This window comes from Giraffa tippelskirchi, chromosome 7 (genome assembly GCF_054371585.1).
Source record: "Giraffa tippelskirchi isolate mGirTip1 chromosome 7, T2T-mGirTip1v1.2.pri, whole genome shotgun sequence".
Lineage (NCBI taxonomy): Eukaryota > Metazoa > Chordata > Mammalia > Artiodactyla > Giraffidae > Giraffa > Giraffa tippelskirchi.
In genome coordinates, this window is record NC_137281.1 from 37336102 (window position 1) to 37355375 (window position 19274).

At 40.6% G+C, this 19274-nt stretch overlaps 1 protein-coding gene across 1 annotated transcript in view; it reads right to left on the minus strand.

The window, feature by feature from the left end:
- Positions 1-13222, minus strand: part of LPCAT2 (lysophosphatidylcholine acyltransferase 2) — a 67238-nt gene extending 54016 nt beyond the window's left edge. The window contains exons 1-6 of the mRNA XM_081514212.1: positions 12946-13222; positions 7120-7259; positions 5453-5670; positions 3853-3965; positions 1722-1782; positions 797-855 (exon numbers count right to left, since the gene is read on the minus strand). Coding sequence (XP_081370338.1) covers positions 797-855; positions 1722-1782; positions 3853-3965; positions 5453-5670; positions 7120-7259; positions 12946-13116 — 762 coding nt within the window. The 5' untranslated portion in view covers positions 13117-13222. The remainder of the gene's footprint in view (positions 1-796; positions 856-1721; positions 1783-3852; positions 3966-5452; positions 5671-7119; positions 7260-12945) is intronic.
- Positions 13223-19274: the final 6052 nt, after the last annotated feature.

A 19274-nucleotide genomic window follows, 5' to 3' on the forward strand; every position in this document is an offset into this window, starting at 1 on the left:
CAATGCATCTTGCTGGAGCAAAGACTATTTCCTGAGCCCACATGGACTTTCTGTAGAATGTGAAGTTCTTTGCAGCTATTTTCTTATTTAAGCTACTTGCCAAGTGTCACAGCTACTAAGTACTGAGTGTCATTGAACACCAAGCCTCTTCCAAATTTATCCTGCTACTTCAATCCTTCTCCACCAGTAATAACCATTGAATCAGGAGAAGTTTTTCCTTTCAAGCTTAATGAAAAATCACAACTTTGTGAGAGCTTTTTCAAATCCAATCTAAGAGACCCTGGAGCTGAGACTTACTCATACCATCACAGGGACAATAGGGCCGAAGCTAAAGAGATATCTTCCTGTAGCTTAGTAATAGAAAAAGCAGTATCAAAAATTGGTATCAACCAATTTGTGCCTACCTCGCAAGTGTTTTTTAAGAAAGTATCTTTTTTTTTAAGGTTGTAAACCAGGCTTCAGACTTTTAAAAAGAAAGTTTTATTGAATTTGTTACAATATTACTTCTGTAATTTATGTTCTGGTTTTTTGGCCATGAGGCATGTGGGATCTTAGCTCCTCAACCAGGGATCCAACCTTCACCCCAACACCAGAAGGTGAAGTCCTAACCCCTGGACCACCAGGGAACTCCCCAGTCTCACAAATTTTTAAAAACTAAGTGTGGCAAGGAGAATGAGACTGCCCATCTGTCCCCACCATTTATCTATTCATCAATTTATTCAGACAAAAGGAGTCCTAGAGAATTTGTGCTGTTCGGAATGGTAAGATTCTTCTCATAGTAAAATATGATGCTTACCAGCTTGTTTGGGTATCTGAGGAGAATTGGCTGCACTGGAACTCCTGGAATGAAGGCTCCTATAACCACATAGTGAAATTTTATAACATGCTCTTTATATGAATACAAGTTTTACAGTGAATTAAAAAATTAATAATAAATGATGTAAATATACTAAATGTTTTAAGAGTACACATAAACTATTGGCTGAATGTTGGTAAATTCCTAATATTAGCCAAAATGAAAGCTTTTAAAATTTAGAAATATGTAAGCAAAATATTAAATGTTATGCCTAAGTCACTTAAAATATTATTTTTATCTCAATTTGTTTTCATTTTCCAAATACCTATTATTCAACAAGATTTTTTTTTTTAAGAGGAAAAGAGAAAATAAGGAGAAGAAAATCTAGATGAAACTAAGTGCTGAACCACTAACTACCACACTTGCTAGAGTGAGTTCTGACTTTGGTCCTGAGCATTCTAACAGCCAGTACAAAAACATTTAAAAATGTTAGTAATTACTGTGAAATGACATATGAAATTATAAATTGCTATAAAATTCACAACCCCATAATATTTTAAAAAGGCATGAACCTCAGAAGGAATTGAAAGCATTATAATGATAATTGAAATACATTTTCTAACTCGATGACACGGACCCCAAGTGTCTATGGGAGTTGTTCTTGGAGGAAAAGAAAAATCTGCTAGTGGTTTCTGCTCAAACACACACACACACATACACACACAACATTCCAAAGAAGAAGGCATTATGATACCAAAAGAGAAAGTAAAAGAGTGAGTTGTGGATTCACATGATTAAAAACATTTTATCAGAAAATAAGAAATGCTCCAAGCAAGCTGATGAGTTATTTTGTATATTTATTATTAGATCATTTGAGAAATCATTCATATTATTTTGTCACAATACATAATTTAATTGATCTCACCTGGTTTAAAAGTAATCAAACAGGACCGATTAGTACAAGTACCTTCTGGGAAAACTAGTATCTTGGGAGAAAAGAAATAGGTTTAATATTTCAGTCTAAGTAACAGATTACCTCTTTACTTGCTTTCTTATGACTTCACAGTTGCCATTTTTTATAAAGCAAAAATAAAATAAAAGGCTAGCACTTGAATCCAGTGAAACCTAGAATCAGATTGTTCAGTTTTGCTCTAAAAGAAGTATAGTCTGATCATTAAGATAACCTGAAAATGAATTTAAGTTTTGAAGAGAGAATATACACGGTAAATGTTTCTTAGTGATGATATCAATGATCTGAAAAGGTTTCAAAGAAGCTGTAGACCCTGAATCCTGGTCAAAGTTGCATTCATTTTACGCAATATTAAATTCTTTCTTCTACTGGTATACACCTTTAACTAAATCATTTGCTACTTGTTTCAATTTTCCCATTAAATGATATTCCCTCTTACAACACACAGTTTCAGGTTGTACTGAGAAAAAAGGAGGAAATACCAACAATATGCTTTATGCTTACTTGAATTTGTTGACATACGGAATACACTTTAATATTCTTTTCTGAGGAGGTGTTTTTAGCTTTTAATATGTTATGATTTCCACACAAAAACTATGCACTACAGTTCCCCACTAACTGAATAAAACAGCAGGTTAACTTTTCTGAAGCTTTTGGAATTTAGCAATGAGTAAACTGCTAAGCACATAAACAAAATCCCTGTACTTACAGCATTTAGTAATGGGTATTTTATAATAATTAAAGTAATTAGTAAGCTAAACTGCCATAATAATAAGTTATTTGTAAAATAAAAATTGTGAATAGGTGTGATTCCATTCTCCAACTTAAAAAAAAACAAAACAGGTTTCCTATTCCAATTGCATACAATAGCAAATATAATTCATGCAGTGGATATTCTATAGCTATACCATGAAGAATAAATTAATATAGAGTAAATCATGAACTCTCAAGAACTAGAATGGGCATTAAACATCATATAGCATCTCTAACACTTGAATTCTTTTTACAATATCCCCCTCAAGTGGTTGCCTAGCCAATGCCTGAACATTGCAGTAAGAGGTTCCAAATCAGACCATTCTAATTCTGGACAGGAAGTTCCTTGAAATGAGCAAAGCGAACTAAAGTCTTGTTAACTTTCACCCACCAGTCCTAGATAAATTCCTTGGAGCCAAAGAGCAAAATCAAACCCTTATTCCAAATGTCATTTCTTCCCAGTCACTCTTTAAATCATTCCTCACATGCCTTGGTTTCTAAAACCTCCTGGTTGATCATATGCCTCTTGGTACTTTAATATCTAAACACTACCACGAGTACCCAGATCACCTCAGGACCATAAGTTCTGCTAGAGATCACTTGTTTTCACCTGGACAAAGGCAGAGGGGTACTTATCAGAATCACCCATGAGGCTCTATTTATGCAATAAATGTTGCTCCTTCCACACCTTCAAAAAGCATTCCAGGGACTTCCTTGGTGGCCCGGTAGTTAATAATCTGTCTTCCAATGCAGGGGAGGTGGGTTCAATCCCTGGGCAGGGAACTATGATCCCACATGCTGCAGGGTAACTAAGACCAGACACAGCCAAAAATAAACAAACTTAAAAAAAAAAAAAAAAGCATTCCAGGGGAAGGAGGAGATGGGATGGTAAAATGTAGAAAAGTTCTACAGGTGATTCTGATATGCCCCCTGAACTGAAAAGCACTATCTAAATATACTTCAGATAATCTTAAGATATTAATCACTTTCAAAATATACCCACCCACCATATTTTTGAGTATAACTGAGCTTTAGTATCTCATCTTTAAAATGATAAATAAATTCAGAGGTAGAGAATTACTTTTTATGACATAAAGTAAAAACCAGTTCAAAGAGTCTGTAGAATAAAAAAGAATGATACATTTAATTCTAGGAGTATCTCATGCAGAAGAGGACTTCTTAATCCTTACTCATTTATTCTGCTTTTATTATGCTAAAGACAACTAGCATAAGGTGTCCCCTGATATTGTTATCTGTGGATCCAAACGAATATATACAAGTGTACAAAAAATAAACTCTCAATATATTTAAATAAATATCTACTGTGTTTTACCTGGGGCCATTCCCCTCCTGATGTGGCCCGCCTTATTATTTCATTTATTGTGTTTTTTCGAGAATCTGGATCTACACGGGACACCAACACTGGCTGCAAGGCCCGCAATATTCCTTTAAAACAGATGAAAAGTCATAAGTCATTTTTTGGGCTACAGCTACTATAGAAATGATACCACATCATAAAACAAATTGCATGGAAAATTAAAAAGATAGCAAATCAAGGAGAATAACTTAAAAAACCCTCTAACTCAAATTTGTTAGAACTTATTAATAGATTCTGGCTTCGAAAGGACAGGTGGCTATTTATACCTAAAAATATTTCATTGATTTGACAGAAGTTAGCAACAGGAATATGGGAAAAAAACAAATGCAATTTTCTCCCTAAAAGACTTCTTTCTCAATTTACATTAAACATTTGCAATATGCCATAAGATTGTCTTGTTTTATTTTGGGAATATTCCTGCAATAATATTGCAGCCATAGTACATGTGGGTAGGGAGCAATTGCTATTTATCTTAACAAAAATTTTCAGTGCAATCGTCTTTTTAAGTAGGTAGCTTCCTGGCACAATAAACCTCACTTCACCAAAAATCTATTGCTAAACAACTTTGGGGGAAGATGTCATGTTACACAAAACAAGGTGGTTATCTTTAAAAAAAAAAAGAAAGAGAGTGTGTGTGTCTTTCTTAGCTGAATGACAAAGCTGTAAGAACTACTATCATTTTCTCTAGAGTACCAAGACAGCATTAGGCAATTTTCAAGCCTACCCTCTCACCACCTGATGCTTGGCAATAGCCTTGGGACAACTGGAAGCAGTTACTTAGAGACTAATCCCCCAGGGAGAGAGCAAAGCATCTGGTGGGAAAAAACATTTCACTTGTTTCATTATTTTTATGGCAGAAAGCATTTATTGTTCTACATCATAATTTTCAAAGAGTTACACATTTGTCCCTCATGGAGATTTGGGGGCAATAATGAAGAAAACAGAGTTAGGAGAAAAGAATTTTATCAGCCTAATACCCTGAAGAGAAATTGACTGAAATACTATGTAACTGGTGCTTTTTACAAATTCTTCAATTAAATTCTCTCTCAAAAAAATTTACCATATTTTGTATTGAAAAACTGTTCTTTTTGGCTTATATTTAGGAGCAGGAAGAGGTGATGGTGCAGCGGCAGAGGTAAGGTTTAAAAAGAATGATAGGGGACTTCCCTGGTGATCTGGTGGTTAAGACTGTGTGCATTCCCTGCAGGGGCTGCCAGTCTGATCCCTGGTAGGGGAACTAAGATCCCACTTGCTGCACAGCACGGCCAAAAAGTAAATGAAATAAATAAATAAATATTTAAAAGAGTTATATCTGAAAGGTTTAAAAATTTAAAAAAATAAAAAGAATGATGAGGTATAGGTAGGGAGGTCTTTAATCTTTTTTCATAAATTCATTCTTTTGATACAGTACCTCATTAAAAGCAATGAAATATGTTTGAAGTGGTTTATTATTTTTAAGTCTTTAAAAAACGAATCAGTAAACTATACAGGATTTTCTAAATTTAAAGCATGAACATGAAAATATTTTATCTCTGCTGTCTTACAGAGTACTTACTGCCAATCAGAGGCACCTGCACATTCTCATTTCGAGATACTATAGAAGGTAATCCAGCTGCAACACAGGCAATTCCATCAAAGAATGTTGAGTGAGGAGCAACGACAAAAATTGGTGCTTCCAACGGAGTAGCAATCTTTCCTTTCACAGTAACTACAAACCCCATTGAGAAGAACATGGCATGGCCTAGAAACTTCAAGGCTGGCTGAGTAATTTTCCTTTGGAAATAAATATAAAAATGGACATAATTAGCTTTGCCAACTGCAGCTAACAGCAGGGTTTTACTCTAAAGCACAAAGCAAAAACCAAAACATGTCAGCTCTTCATTTTAAAATATCAGCTAGAAAAAACCACTAACACTTCAGTGGAGCTCTTTCTGTCAGGCACTGTTCTAAGTACTTTATGCATATTACTTTCTTTAATCCCTAGCCCAATTTTATGAAATAGAGAGCATTTATCATTATTCCCACTTTACAGATGAGAAAACTGAGGCCCAGAGAAGTAATTTTACCAAGGCCACATGGCTAAGTGGCTCCATTATTCTGTGACTATGAAGTAATAAGAATGAATTTTCAACATGTACCCCCACTGAGAAATTCAAATCAGTCTTGTCCTTCATATGAGTCACCTTAGATATCTATATTTGTATAACAAAGATGCTACTACCTCCAAAAACACTTTTAGAACTAGCATGCTGAAACAGTCCTCAGAGTTATTTTAAAAATAAAATTTTAAAAGTAAGCCTTATTACTTACATTATTATTATAGCCCTTAAAAATCATGAAGAATCTTAAGAAGTAAATTTATTATCTCACTTCCCTGGAACAAAGATGCACTTAATTCTGGTTACTGATTTGTTTACTATTTAAAAAGAATCTGTCATTAAAAATTAGTTAAATCAAATTGTGCCAGGAATCCTGTTGGACACATAAGACAAGTAAGATCCAGTCTCTGTCTTTGATAAACTCAACTGAGTAGAAAAACAAAAACACAGTCCTAGAAGTGCAAACACATGATGGACATCTCAGTATGTGAATAAGCATATAGCTTTTCATGAAAAAAATGTGCTCCCGTAAGACAACTAACAGGAGCTTTAAAAAATGAGCTTTCTATTGAATTCTCTCAACATTCACATAATAATACTGTGAGGAGCTATTAACTAACTCCCAAGGAAGTTTCTCTAGCTTTTATTTCATGGTGAGGAGAAGCGAGACACAGAAAGCCCAAGTACTTTTCAGGAGGGCACAGGGAAAGGATTGCTCTCTCCTTGCTCTGTAGTTTAAGGGCTGAGATCTTTATTTATTTAAAGATAAAGAGCTCACCCCGTCACAGAACTTCCAGACCTCCTGTTTTTGATTTATAGTGAGGTAGGCTCTAACAAGGTCCAATCCCTGGGTTGGAAAGATCCCCTGGAGGAGGGCATGGCAACCCCCTCCAATATTCTTGCCTGGAGAATCCCCACGGACAGAGGAGCCTGGAGGGCTACAGTCCATGGGGCTGTGAAGGGTCGGACACGACTGAGCGACTAAGCACAACACAGCACAGCCTCCAACGACTGCATTCCAAAATATCCTGTATTCAGAGCCACGACTGTTGACCACTGCCTAAACTTCGATAAATTCTTCTAATCTTGATTCGCCTAATATTTAGACGTAGTTACTTCTTACCTCTTCCAACCAGCTATTGGGTGGGTCAGCTTTTCAGGAGAGCATGCTGTTGAAATTGCAGCCAGCGGCCATGCCAGTAATAAAATTAATGCAACCAATAGGGCACGAATTGGAAGCAGGATAATTCCAAGGAAGAAAATCTGAAAGTCAAAGTTGATTTAAAAAAAAAATAGATGACATTATTTTAATGCTGTAGTTATCAAACAGATACATGTAAAAGGAAAATCTTACGCTATTCAAGCTTTCACTCAAAGATGAATTGAGCATTACCCTGCACCAGGCAACAATCCAAGCACAAAGAAAAAAAGACATTTATCTGACCTCACAAAGTCTACTATGTAGCAAAAGAAATAGGGGAGAAAACCAGTGAATGTGATTAGGGATTGCTGGGGAAACAAAGAGAAGGTATGTTGGGTTAGTGGTAGTGCAGGATTAGTCGTTGTGGCACATGGGCTTAGTCGCCCCGCAGCACATGGAATCTTCCCAGACCAGGAATTGAATGCCCTGTCACCAGCATTGCAAGGTGGATTCTTAACCACTGGAAGTCCAGTTGTATCATTTTAAAATGTCACAGGTAGTGTATGAGAATTCCAGTCACTGTATATCCTTGCTGACATTTGGTGTTTGAAATCACTTTAAAAAATCAATTTTATGAAGGCATAATTTACATAAAATACAATGCACCTATTTTAAATATGAGCTTTTCAAATGTATAGCCCTATGCAGACATCACCATAATCAAGATACATATCATTTCCATCACTCAAAAAAGTTCCCTTGTGTTTCTTTGCAGTCAATATATCCTTAGTGTATGGCAACCACTGACAGTCTTTCATTATGGTTTTTGCCTGTTGCATATTTTCATATAAATGAAACCACATGGTATGTACTCTTTTATGTCTAGCTTCTTTCACTTCATATTTTTGAGATTCAACCATGTTGTCATATGTATCAGTAATATAGTCGTTTTCATTGCAGAGTAATATTCCATTGTATGAATATACTGCAATTAATTTACCCATTAATCTGTTCAGGGACATTTAGCCTATTATAAGTTCTTAGCTATTATGAGTAAACATCAATTTTTGAGTCTCATACATGTTCATTCATGGGGGCTGCTGCTGCTGCTGCTAAATTGCTTCAGTTGTGTCCAACTCTGTTCAACCCCATAGATGGCAGCCCACCAGGCTCCCCTAGCCCTGGATTCTCCAGGCAAGAACACTGGAGTGGGTTGCCATTTCCTCCTCCGATGTGTGAAAGTGAAGTCACTCAGTCACGTCTGACCCTTCCTCAACCCCAGGGACTGTAGCCTACCAGGCTCCTCCGTCTATGGGATTTTCCAGGCAAGAGGACTGCAGTGGGGCGCCATTTCCTTCTCCAATTCATGGAGGGGGAGGGTGGTGGTGAAATTGTCAGGCCAGTATGTGCTTAAAGAACATGCCAAATTGTTTTCCAAAGTGGTTGTGTCATTTTATACCTCCACCAGTGAAGCATGAAAGTTCCTGTTGCTTCACATCCTCATCAATTTTCAGTGTTGTCAGTCTCTGTAGCCATCCTGGTGGGTGTAAAATGATATCTCATTGTGGTTTCCTTAATGAACAATGATGCTGAGCAAATATTTTCATGTGTTTATTGGTCATCCCTTTAACCTATCTGTTCAAGTCTTTAGTCCATTTTCATTGGGTTGTTAGTCCTTTTCCGATCAAAATTTAGGAGGTCTTCATATATTCTGTTTACAAGCCCCTTTTTTTAATAAATGTATTGAAAATATTTTATCCTATTCCATGGTTTGCTTTTTCATTTTCTTATTGGTATCTTTCAATGAAAAGTGTTTTAATTCTGAAGAAGACTAATTTATCAATTTAGTTCTCTTCTGCATCCTTTCTAAGAAATCTTTACCTATCTCAAGATCATGAAGATATTTTATATCTTCTTCTTCTTCTAGATGATATATGGATTTTGCCTTTATATTCAAGTCTATGATCCATCTTAAATTACTTTCTATGTAGTGTACAGTAGGGATCAAGTTTCATTTTTATCCACAGATTTATCTAGTAAATACCAGCTCCCCCGCCCCTCCTTTGTTTGGCTGCGAGGCCTGTGGGATCTTAGTTTCTGGACCAGGTATCAAAGCTGTGTCCCTTGCAGGGAAGTGCACAGTCTTAACCAGTGGACAGCCAGTGAAGTGCCACCCCCAGAACCAATTTTGAAAAGACTCCACATTCCCCAATAAATTTTTTGTCCACTTTGTCAAAAAATCAATTGAACATACATGTAGGCTCTCTATTCTGTTCTGTTGATCTATTCATCTGTACGTTTGTCAATTCCCTACTCTTAATTGCTGTAGTCTTGTAGTAAGTCTTGAAATCTGGTAGTGTATGTCCTCCAACTTTTTCTTTTTCAAACTTTTTTTGGGGTAATCTAGGTCCTTAGTATTTCCACATAAACTTCAGAATTAATCTGTAAGTTTCTACACAAAAAGCCTGTTGGAATTTTTGTTGAGCTTTCAATGAACCTATAGATCAATTTGGGAGGAATTACCATCTTAATAATGTTGATTCTTCCAACTTACAAACATGGTATACCTCTTTATTTTATGTAAATCTTCATTAATTTCTTACAATAGTGTTTTGTTGTTTTCACTGTAGTGGTCTTGAATCTGCCTGCAATACAGGAGACCCTGGTTCAATTCCTGGGCTGGGAAGATCTGCTGGAGAAGAGATAGGCTACACACTTCAGTATTCTTGGGCTTCCCTGATGGCTCAGCTGGTAAAGAATCTGCCAGCAATGTGGGAGTCCTGGGTTTGATCCCTGGGTTGGGAAGATCCTCTGGAGAAGGGAACAGCTACCCACTCCAGTATTCTGGCCTGGAGAATTCCACGGACTGTATAGTCCATGGGGTCTCAAAGAGTTGGACATGACTGAACGACTTTCACTTATTGCTATTATGAGATTATTTAATTTCATTTTTCAGTTGCTGCTGGTATACAGAAAAAGTTGATTTAAAATTTTAATCTTTAAACATTATTAAGATGACAAAACCAATTTTGAATAACTGTCAGATTAAGAGGATTATCCATCATATTTTCTTTTGGTAGTAAGTCATTTCTGTAGGAAGGCCTTCTTTTGATTGTGATTATTTTCCTCTCTTTCTTCATAGCACTTACTAAGACACGGAATTATATATATTTCTATACTTGCTTGTTTAACTTTTTCAGTGAAATACAGGCTTAAGATAGGCAGAGTCCTTATTTCTCTTGTTCATTATATCTCTATCTCCAGAGAGTAACATTGTGCCTGGCATATGGTAGGCATCCAACAAATATTTTTGGTATGGTAGATGACCCAGAGTTACAATCAACACTCGTTTTAATTTCATATTTTATTGAGGAAAGAAAAGCTAGGCTAATTTTTTCCATGCCACTAATGTAACAGACCCTTAAACAGTCAAAGAGAGAGGAGGCGCAGTAAAGCTAAGCCCTATGAGATGCAAAAGTGACAACAGTCCTTAAACAAGATATTGATCATCATTTAAGATTAAATTTAGCCTGAATTCATCATATTGAGTCATCCTGAAATGCAAGTATATCAATCTTTTAAACGGGATAATACAGACAACATTGTTTTTCAATCGTGTCTATTTAAATTTTCCTTTACCCAGACTGTTCAAGCCATTGAAACTACTTTGGAATCTCTGTCTACATGCATTTTAACTTATTAAAAAATATTGAGACTATATTCATTTCTATCCAATCCAAGTGGTAAGTTTTAAGTACAGCATACAATTTGTAGATAACAAATAACATTGATAACTATCAAGATCAGCAAACAATACCAGTTCTTTCACATATTATCTCACTTAATTTTAACCCTCCTTTGATGTATTATTATTCCAATTTAATAGATAAGGAAAGTGAAGTTCAGAGAGGTCAAGTGACTTGGCCAGTTATACAACTTATAAATGACAGTGCCTGAGCAGGTTTTCTAAGACTAGTGATCGTTCCATTATATCACAGTTCTTATAGAGTTACTTGGAAGTGCTCTCTAAATGGTTGCAGGCATTCTATTTAAAAAAAAGAAAAAAACAAAAACTCAAAAACTTAGTAATCCAGGTACAATGTACATACTTACAAACATGCCACTTTAAGCCTCTCTCCAATAGATGAAGCCAAAGAGATGGACATACTTTCATTTAAGTATAACTGATTTGATGAACTCAGGCCAAAAGGAATTCTGAATGAGAGTCAATGAATTTATTAAGTGTTTCTGAGTGACTTTCACTTTCAGAAATTTTAAGATATCGTGGGAATATCAATCCATTTTAAGACACGAAGATCAAGTTTTTAAACATTTAGTTTCTTTACAAAGAGGTATTGCTACATTCATTATCTTCCTCTTCCTTTCTCATACCTTCAGACACCCATCAACCATTACTGTAACCACCACCCCACACTGCTTAGCCCAGCACTTAACCTGTCTCTGCCAAAGAGGACAATGGTCTCAGTGCAGATAAGCATGCTGTGCAAAAATTACACTATTTCAAATCCAAAGTAAATAAATATGTAAGATGGACAGGAAACATTAAAACTATTTTTTTTTCCCACGCAGAACACATAAGACAAATGTAGCTTGCATAGTCTATCTTGTTCTCTGATCACTAACTTCACCAAAGAGGAAGTCCAAAGAGTGTAACTGCTAATGGTAAAAGCAGTGCCTTACAAGAAAAAGGAAAGGACAGGAACTTCCTTTTTGTATAGAGTCCTTTTTTAACAACGAGAGAAAGTCTCTCGTCTTTGAATCTATGAGAAGTGTTTGGGTGAACACTGATTCAGGACCAAAAACTCTTGAATACCTTAAGCGGACCCATATTATGCCTTTTCTTAGGTTGTGATTTCCCACCCTTGATGCAACGGCTCAGCCCAAACATCCCACCTTTCTTCTGGTTCTAATTCCAGACCTGGGTTCTCTGCCCTCTCCCTCATCCCCAAAGGACTCCTTTCCTTCCCCCAGACAAAACAACAACAAAAACCTCCCCAAACCCACTCTCCTGCAGTACGATGAGCTCCCACTACACTTCTACCCACTCAGGTTGAAGTTCTTCTCCCAGAGCCCTTCCCTCTTCTCACCACGGAATGTTTCCTCTGCCACAGGCCTGCTCAGCCTCCTTCTGTTTAGCACCTTCTCCCAAGACCCACATGCTCTTTGCATCTTTTCTTCTTACACACACACCCAGACCTCCAAGCATCCTCCAAGGGTTCTAAATTCTCAGCGCAGCATCTCTGCCCCCTGCAGAATCCTGGCCCCTTCAGAAGTCCTCCCCTCTCAGATCTACATCCCTTTCTTCCTCCAGCCTGGCTTCCCAGACTCACTCCCCTCAGTTACTTCCCCTTTACACCCACACTGCCCTTTAAAAACAGCCTCCCCTGAAGGACCCATGACCCCCCATCAAACTGCCTCCTCCCTCAGATCCACACCCCAGCCCTGCATCGGTCTCCTCTGTCAGGCGTCCCTCGCCTGGACTGTCTCCCCTGTCAGGCGTCCCTCGCCTGGACTCTCTCCCCTGTCAGACGTCCCTCGCCTGGACTGCCTCCTCCCTCAGACCCACTCCCCTCACTTGGACCTGCCTCCGCTGTCAAACTCCTGTCCCTCACCTGAATCTGCTTTGCCTGTCAGTCTCTAGTCACTGCCCTGAATTTTCCTCAGACTCACATCCGTCACCTGGGTTTGCCTCCCCTGTCAGACGTCCCTCACCCGGATCTGCCCTCCTCTCTCTAACTCATGCCCCTCACTTGAATCTACTTCTCCTGTCAGACCCCCGCCTCGCACCTGGATGCGCCTCGCCACGCCCAGCCGCGTCTGCTGCACGAAGGGATTGGGCACAGGTGGCGGGAAGAAGGACGCCTGGCGGGGCACCATGGGCGGCCGCAGCCCCGCGTTCCCGACGCCAGCTCCCGGCACAGTGGACGCCACGGCCGCCGCGTCAGCGCACCGGTTCATGGCCGACCCTGGCGTCTGACTAGAGCGAAGCGACCCACGAAGAGCGCGCGAGTGGGCACCGCCGCCAAGACTCAGTGGGAACCGCTTAGGAGTCCAAGGCTTCTGCGCAGGCGCCAAAGTTACCTAGCCGCCCTCCGCTCTCGCCCCGCCCCTCTGGCTCCGAACACGCCCAGATTCTGGCCCCACCCCCCCACCTCAAGCACAGCCCCACCCTTTTAGGTGTCTGGCCCTTCCTTTTGGGATTAATAGCTCCGGCCCCTTGGAGGTGAATGTTCTTTCCTTCAAAGCGACGCACCGGCAAGAGAGACAGTTTAGACTGTTCTGGGCTCCAACATCAGGCCAACCTGGCTTAACTTTCGCTTTTACTGACTCTTTGGCCAAATCATTGTCTCCATGAACCTTTGTTGCCCCATTCGTAATACTGAGATAAACAGAACCTGAATCCAGAGAGCAACTCTTGCGCTGTTCCATTAAGAGGTTTCATTATCCAGGGTGGATCTGATTTCTGGTGGTGCATGTTTTGCTTTTGCTTAAACCAGTTTGAGTGTCATGTTTATCAGTTACAGCTGAAAGAGTCCTGACTAATACAGAAACTGGTGCCAGGAGTGGACTGTCTTCCAGTCAAAATATGGACTGACAACGTGAAGTTAGATTTCCCAAGGAAAATTGAGCTGCAATTACTAGAAAAATACAAAACCACCATTGCCCTCTGAACTGCATGTGGAACCTGGTTTCAAAAAAAGAAAAGTGACTTGGAGACTATCTATTTGTCTCCAAGTGGCGACTTGGAGACTCTTTGTCTCCACTTTACCAGTCTTTAGTCGCATCAGAGTCTGAAAAGAAATAAAAAGCATTATCAGAAGGTCCACCAATGGAGCTTCCACCAGGCTGGCTTCAGGAGAAGGCAGGACATAGGGACAGCTAATCCATGGAAGAAGGGAAGCATTCTGATGTCCCTAAGCAAACACTCATCAGGCAAAAATGAAATCAGGTGGCATGATCAAGGTATGAAAAGTGACTCTTGAGAATTGGAAGTGGTTTATGGCAAGTTTCAAGGAATCAGCTGAAATATGTATCACCTTAGAAACAAACATCCTGCCTGTAGCACTTCACTGTCAGAACCAGAGAGATGGTGTGGTCTCCTGAAAAAAGAGCACAGACTTGGAAATCCCAAAACCCAAAAGCAAGGTTGAGGTCCAGGGTTAACTCACCACAGACCAGTGACAAAAATCACTCCCCTTATTGAGCCTTTGTTTTCATCTATATTACTTCCCTAGTAGCTCAGATGGTTAAGCGTCTGCCTACAATATGGGAGACCTGGGTTCAATCCCTGGGTTGGGAAGATCTCTTGGAGAAGGAAATGGCAACCCACTCCAGTATTCTTGCCTGGAAAATCCCATGGACGGAGGAACCTGGTGGGCTACAGTCCATGGGGTCACAAAGAGTCGGACACGACTGAGCGACTTCACTTCACTTTCATCTATATAATGGAGACAACAGAGTTCAGGAGTCCCTAAATTCTGCCTCCTGAGAATTCTGTATACAGGTCAAGTAGCAACAGTTAGAACTGGACAAGGAACAACAGACTGTTTCCAAACCAGAAAAGGAGTACATCAAGGCTGTATATTGTCACCCTGCTTATTCAACTTATATGCAGAGTACATCATGCGAAATGCCAGGCTGGATGAAGCACAAGCTGGAATCAAGATTGCCGGGAGAAATATCAATAACCTCAGATACACAGATGACACCACCCTTATGGCAGAAAGCAAAGAAGAACTGAAAAGCCTCCTGATGAGAGTGAAAAAGTTGGTTTAAAACTCAACATTCAGAAAACTGAGATCATGGCATCCGGTCCCATCACTTCATGGCAAATAGATGGGGAAACAATGGAAACAGTGACAGACTATTTCTTGGACTCCAAAATCACTGCAGATGGTGACTGCAGCCCTGAAATTAAAAGACGCTTGCTCCTTGGAAGAAAAGCTATGACCAACCTAGACAGCAAATTAAAAAGCAGATATTACTTTACCAACAAAGGTCTGTCTAGTCAAAGCTATTTGGTTTTTCCAGTAGTCATGTATCGATGTGAGAGTTGGACTATAAAGAAAGCTGAGCGCTGAAGAATTGATGCTTTTGAACTGTGGTGTTGGAAAAGACTCTTGAGAGTCCCTTGGACTGCCGACTCGATGGACATGAGTGTGAGTAGGCTCTGGGAGTTGGTGATGGACAGGGAAGCCTGGAGTGCTACAGTCCATGCGGTCGCAAAGAGTCAGACATGACTGAGTGACTGAACTGATCTGAAACTAAAAATGAAATGAAGGGGAAAAAAGCATACCTATTGCCAAAAATCTGCTCCAGATTAGCTCCCCTGTATTAGAATTGTCTCCATAGGAGCTTTATATTTATTTTTAAATTTTATTGGACTATAGTTGATTAAGATGAGTGCCAAAGAATTGATGCTTTTGAACTATGGTGTTGGAGGAAACTCTTGAGAGTCCCTTGGACTGCAAGGAGATCCAACCAGTCAATCTTAAAGGAAATCAACCCTCAATATTCATTGGAAGGACTGATGCTGAAGCTGAAGTTCCAATACTTTGGCCACCTGATGCAAAGAACTGACTCATTGGAAAAGACCCTGATGCTGGGAAAGATTGAAGGCAGGAGGAGAATGGTACGACAGAGGAAGAGATGGTTCAATTGTATCACCAACTCAATGGACATGAGTTTGAGCAAGCTCCGGGAGTTGGTGATGGACAGGGAAGCCTTGCATGCTGCAGTCCATGGGATCACATAGAGTCAGACTGAGTGACTGAACTGAATTGATTTACAATGTTGTGTTTGTTTCAGGTACACAGCAAAATGATTCAGTTATACATATACATATATTTATTCTTTTTCAGGTTCTTTTCTCATACAGGTTATCACAGAATATTGAGCAGACTTCCCTGTGCTATATAGTAGATCCTTGTTGGTTTTCTATCTTATATATAGAAGTATGTATATGTTAATCCCAAGCTCCTGATTTCTCTCTCCCCACATTTCCCCTTTGGTAACTGTAAGTTTGTGTTCAATATCTGTAAGTCTGCATATGAATCTTTTTAGATCTCACAAAATTATTTTAAGATAATAAACCAAGTGATGATTAAAACAGGGAATTATTCCCTGGTGGTCCAGTGGCTGGGACTCTGAGCTCTCAATGTCGAAGGCCCAGGTTCAGTCCCTGGTTGGGGAACTAGGGTCCCACAGTCCACGCACCACAGAATAAACAAACAAAACAAACAGAAAAAAACAAGTGATGACTAAAACAGGAAAAGAAAGAACTGTCATGCTGTAAGGACATGCATTATCTTGGTATCTGTAGGTGAATTTCTTTAATATATTATTATGAAGAATCGAAAAACACAGCAAAACAATTTCACAGTTTTCCTATCAAGAGGTAGAGTCTTTCCCCATCCCTAGAATCTGGACTGACTTCAAAACTTGTTCTGACCAGTAAAATGTGGCAGAAGTGATACCATGTGAGTTTTAGAGCCTGGGCCACAAGGGGCCTTATAATTTCTGCTCTCAAACTCTTGCCACTACTTAGGGAAGCTCAGGCCAACCTGCTGAATGACAAGAGCTCATAGCGAGGGAGAGGGCCAGTGAGCAGCCAACACCAAGAAAGTGAGAGAGGAGCTTCTCCGGTGGCTCAGTGGTAAAGAATCCACCTGCTGATGCAGGCGACACAGCTTCAATCCCTGGTCCCAGAGGATCACACATGCCATGGAACAACGGAGCCCATGTGCTACAACTAATGAGCCTGTGACCTACAGCCTGGGAAGCACAACTACTGAGCCTGCAAATCACAATTACTGAGCCTATGTACTGCAACAACTGAAGCCTGCATGCCCTAGAACCCGAGCACCACAACTAGAGCGTAGGCCCCCCTCACAACTAGAGAAAAGCCCATGCAGCAACCAAGACCCAGAACAGCCAAAAATAAAATAAATTAAAACTATTTTAAAAAGAAAGAAAGAAAGTGAGGGAGGCCTCCTTGAACCCTGGGCTTCCTTTGTGGCTCAGCTGGTAAACAATCCACCTGCAATGCAGGAGACCTGGGTTTGATCCCTGGGCTGGCAAGATCCCCTGGAGAAGGGAAAGGCTACCCACTCCAGTTTCTGGCCTAGAGAATTCCATGGACTGTATAGTCCATGGGGTTGCAAAGAGTCGGACACAACTGAGCAACTTTCACTTTTTCACTATCCCGAAGAAGTTCAAGGGCCTAGCTGGACCTTTCGCTGGTAGGGGTTAGGGGAAGATATTCCCAGGACCTGAGACCAGTTCATCAAGCCCTGAGTGGCTGAGAGGTAGATGGAGTTGGTGAATGACATGTTTATCAATCAACTGCTCAGAGTAGGCTGAAGGCATGATGAGACTCTGACTCTGGGCCCTGGGACGGCTGCTCCTTCCACGGTATTCACTGTAGAAATCTCAGAATCTTCCTACCCTACCAGATGGACGTAGCCTTTAGCTACTCGTGTGACTTCTCTGAGCCTGCAAACTCATCTCAGAATGGGAAGATTCATTCCTACCCTGAATGGATTGTGGCAATAAGTAAAATAATGCCTGTGTAGTGTTCATAGAAATGCATGCAAGAAATGGCATCTTTCAGGTATTATACGTGGAGCAGCTGGATTTTCTCAATATAAAAAAGAATCTTAATAACAATGTATTGCAGCCATGATATAAACTGTCCCTAGGGCTTCCCTGGTGGCTCTCCGGTAAAGAATCTGCTTGCATGCAGATTCTCCTGCAATGCAGGAGACCCAGGTTTGATCCCTGGGTCGAGAAGATCCCTTGGAGAAGAGAATGGCAACCCATTCCAGTATTCTTGCCTGGAAAATCCCATGGTCAGAGGAGCCTGGCAGGATAGAGTCCATGCGGTTGCAAAGAGCATCTAACAGTATAAGCTGTCCCAGTCTTGGGGTCTTCAGGTAGAGGCTGGCAGACCTGTGTGGCCCTTCAGCACAGAAGGAAGTCTCTCCAGAGTCCTTAAGGACCTGAGTAATTGGACAGGCCACAGGAGAAAAGAGGACTCCACTGAGGTCACCTCCAGAGACCTGTCCATTCCTCATCCCCTCCCCACCAGCCCCACCATGAGAGGAAGTAATAGACTGTTGGAACCAGGAAAGGTCTCTGAAATAACCCCAGGCCTTATGTTCTGTTAGCAGCTCTAGGGGAGGCCTCCCTGATAGCTCAACTGGTAAAGAATTTGCCTGCAATGCAGGAGACCCTGGTTCTATTGCTAGGTGGGGAAATTCTCCTGGAGAAGGGATGGGTTACTCACTCCAGTATTCTTGGGCTTCCCTGGTGGCTCAGACGATAAGGAACCCACCTGCAAAGCAGGAGACCTGGGTTTGATCCCTGGGTTGGGAAGATCCCCTAGAGGAAGGCATGGCAATCTACTCCAGAATTCTTGCCTGGAGAATCCCATGAACAGAGGAGCCTGGCAGGCTACAGTCCATAGGATTGTGAAGAGTTGGACATGACTGAATGACTAAGCACAGCACAGCTCAACAGCTCTAGAATTTCCATATAGGAGGGGATTAAGGATGGGCAGTGTGCTGGAAAGGAAGGGTAAGGAGCTTACCCATCAATAGAAGATGTGTTTAGAATGCACACACATTTCTCCCCTGCTATGTCACTTCAGTCGTGTCCGACTCTGTGCGACCCCACAGACGGCAGCCCACCAGGCACCCCACCAGGCACCCCTGTCCCCGGGATTCTCCAGGCAAGAACACTGGAGTGGGTTGCCATTTCCTTCTCCAATGCATGAAAGGGAAAAGTGAAAGTGAAGTCGCTCAGTCGTGTCCGACCCTTAGCGAACCCATGGACTGCAGCCTACCAGGCTCTTCTTTCCATAGGATTTTCCAGGCAAGAGTACCGGAGTGGGTTGCCATTTCCTTCTCCACATTTCTCCCCTAGCTGTGCCTATTAGAGAGTTTGGCGGGGGGGGAGGTGGAGGGTAATGCTGCTGATGGAGATACTTGGTTTCCGACTAAAGCTTCTTCTCTAGGTCGTCTTTGGCCTTGACTCAGGATGTTATACAGTATCTATGATACCCTCGGAAAATCACTTTTCTCCAAGCTTTAGTTTCCTTATCAATCAAAGTTGAC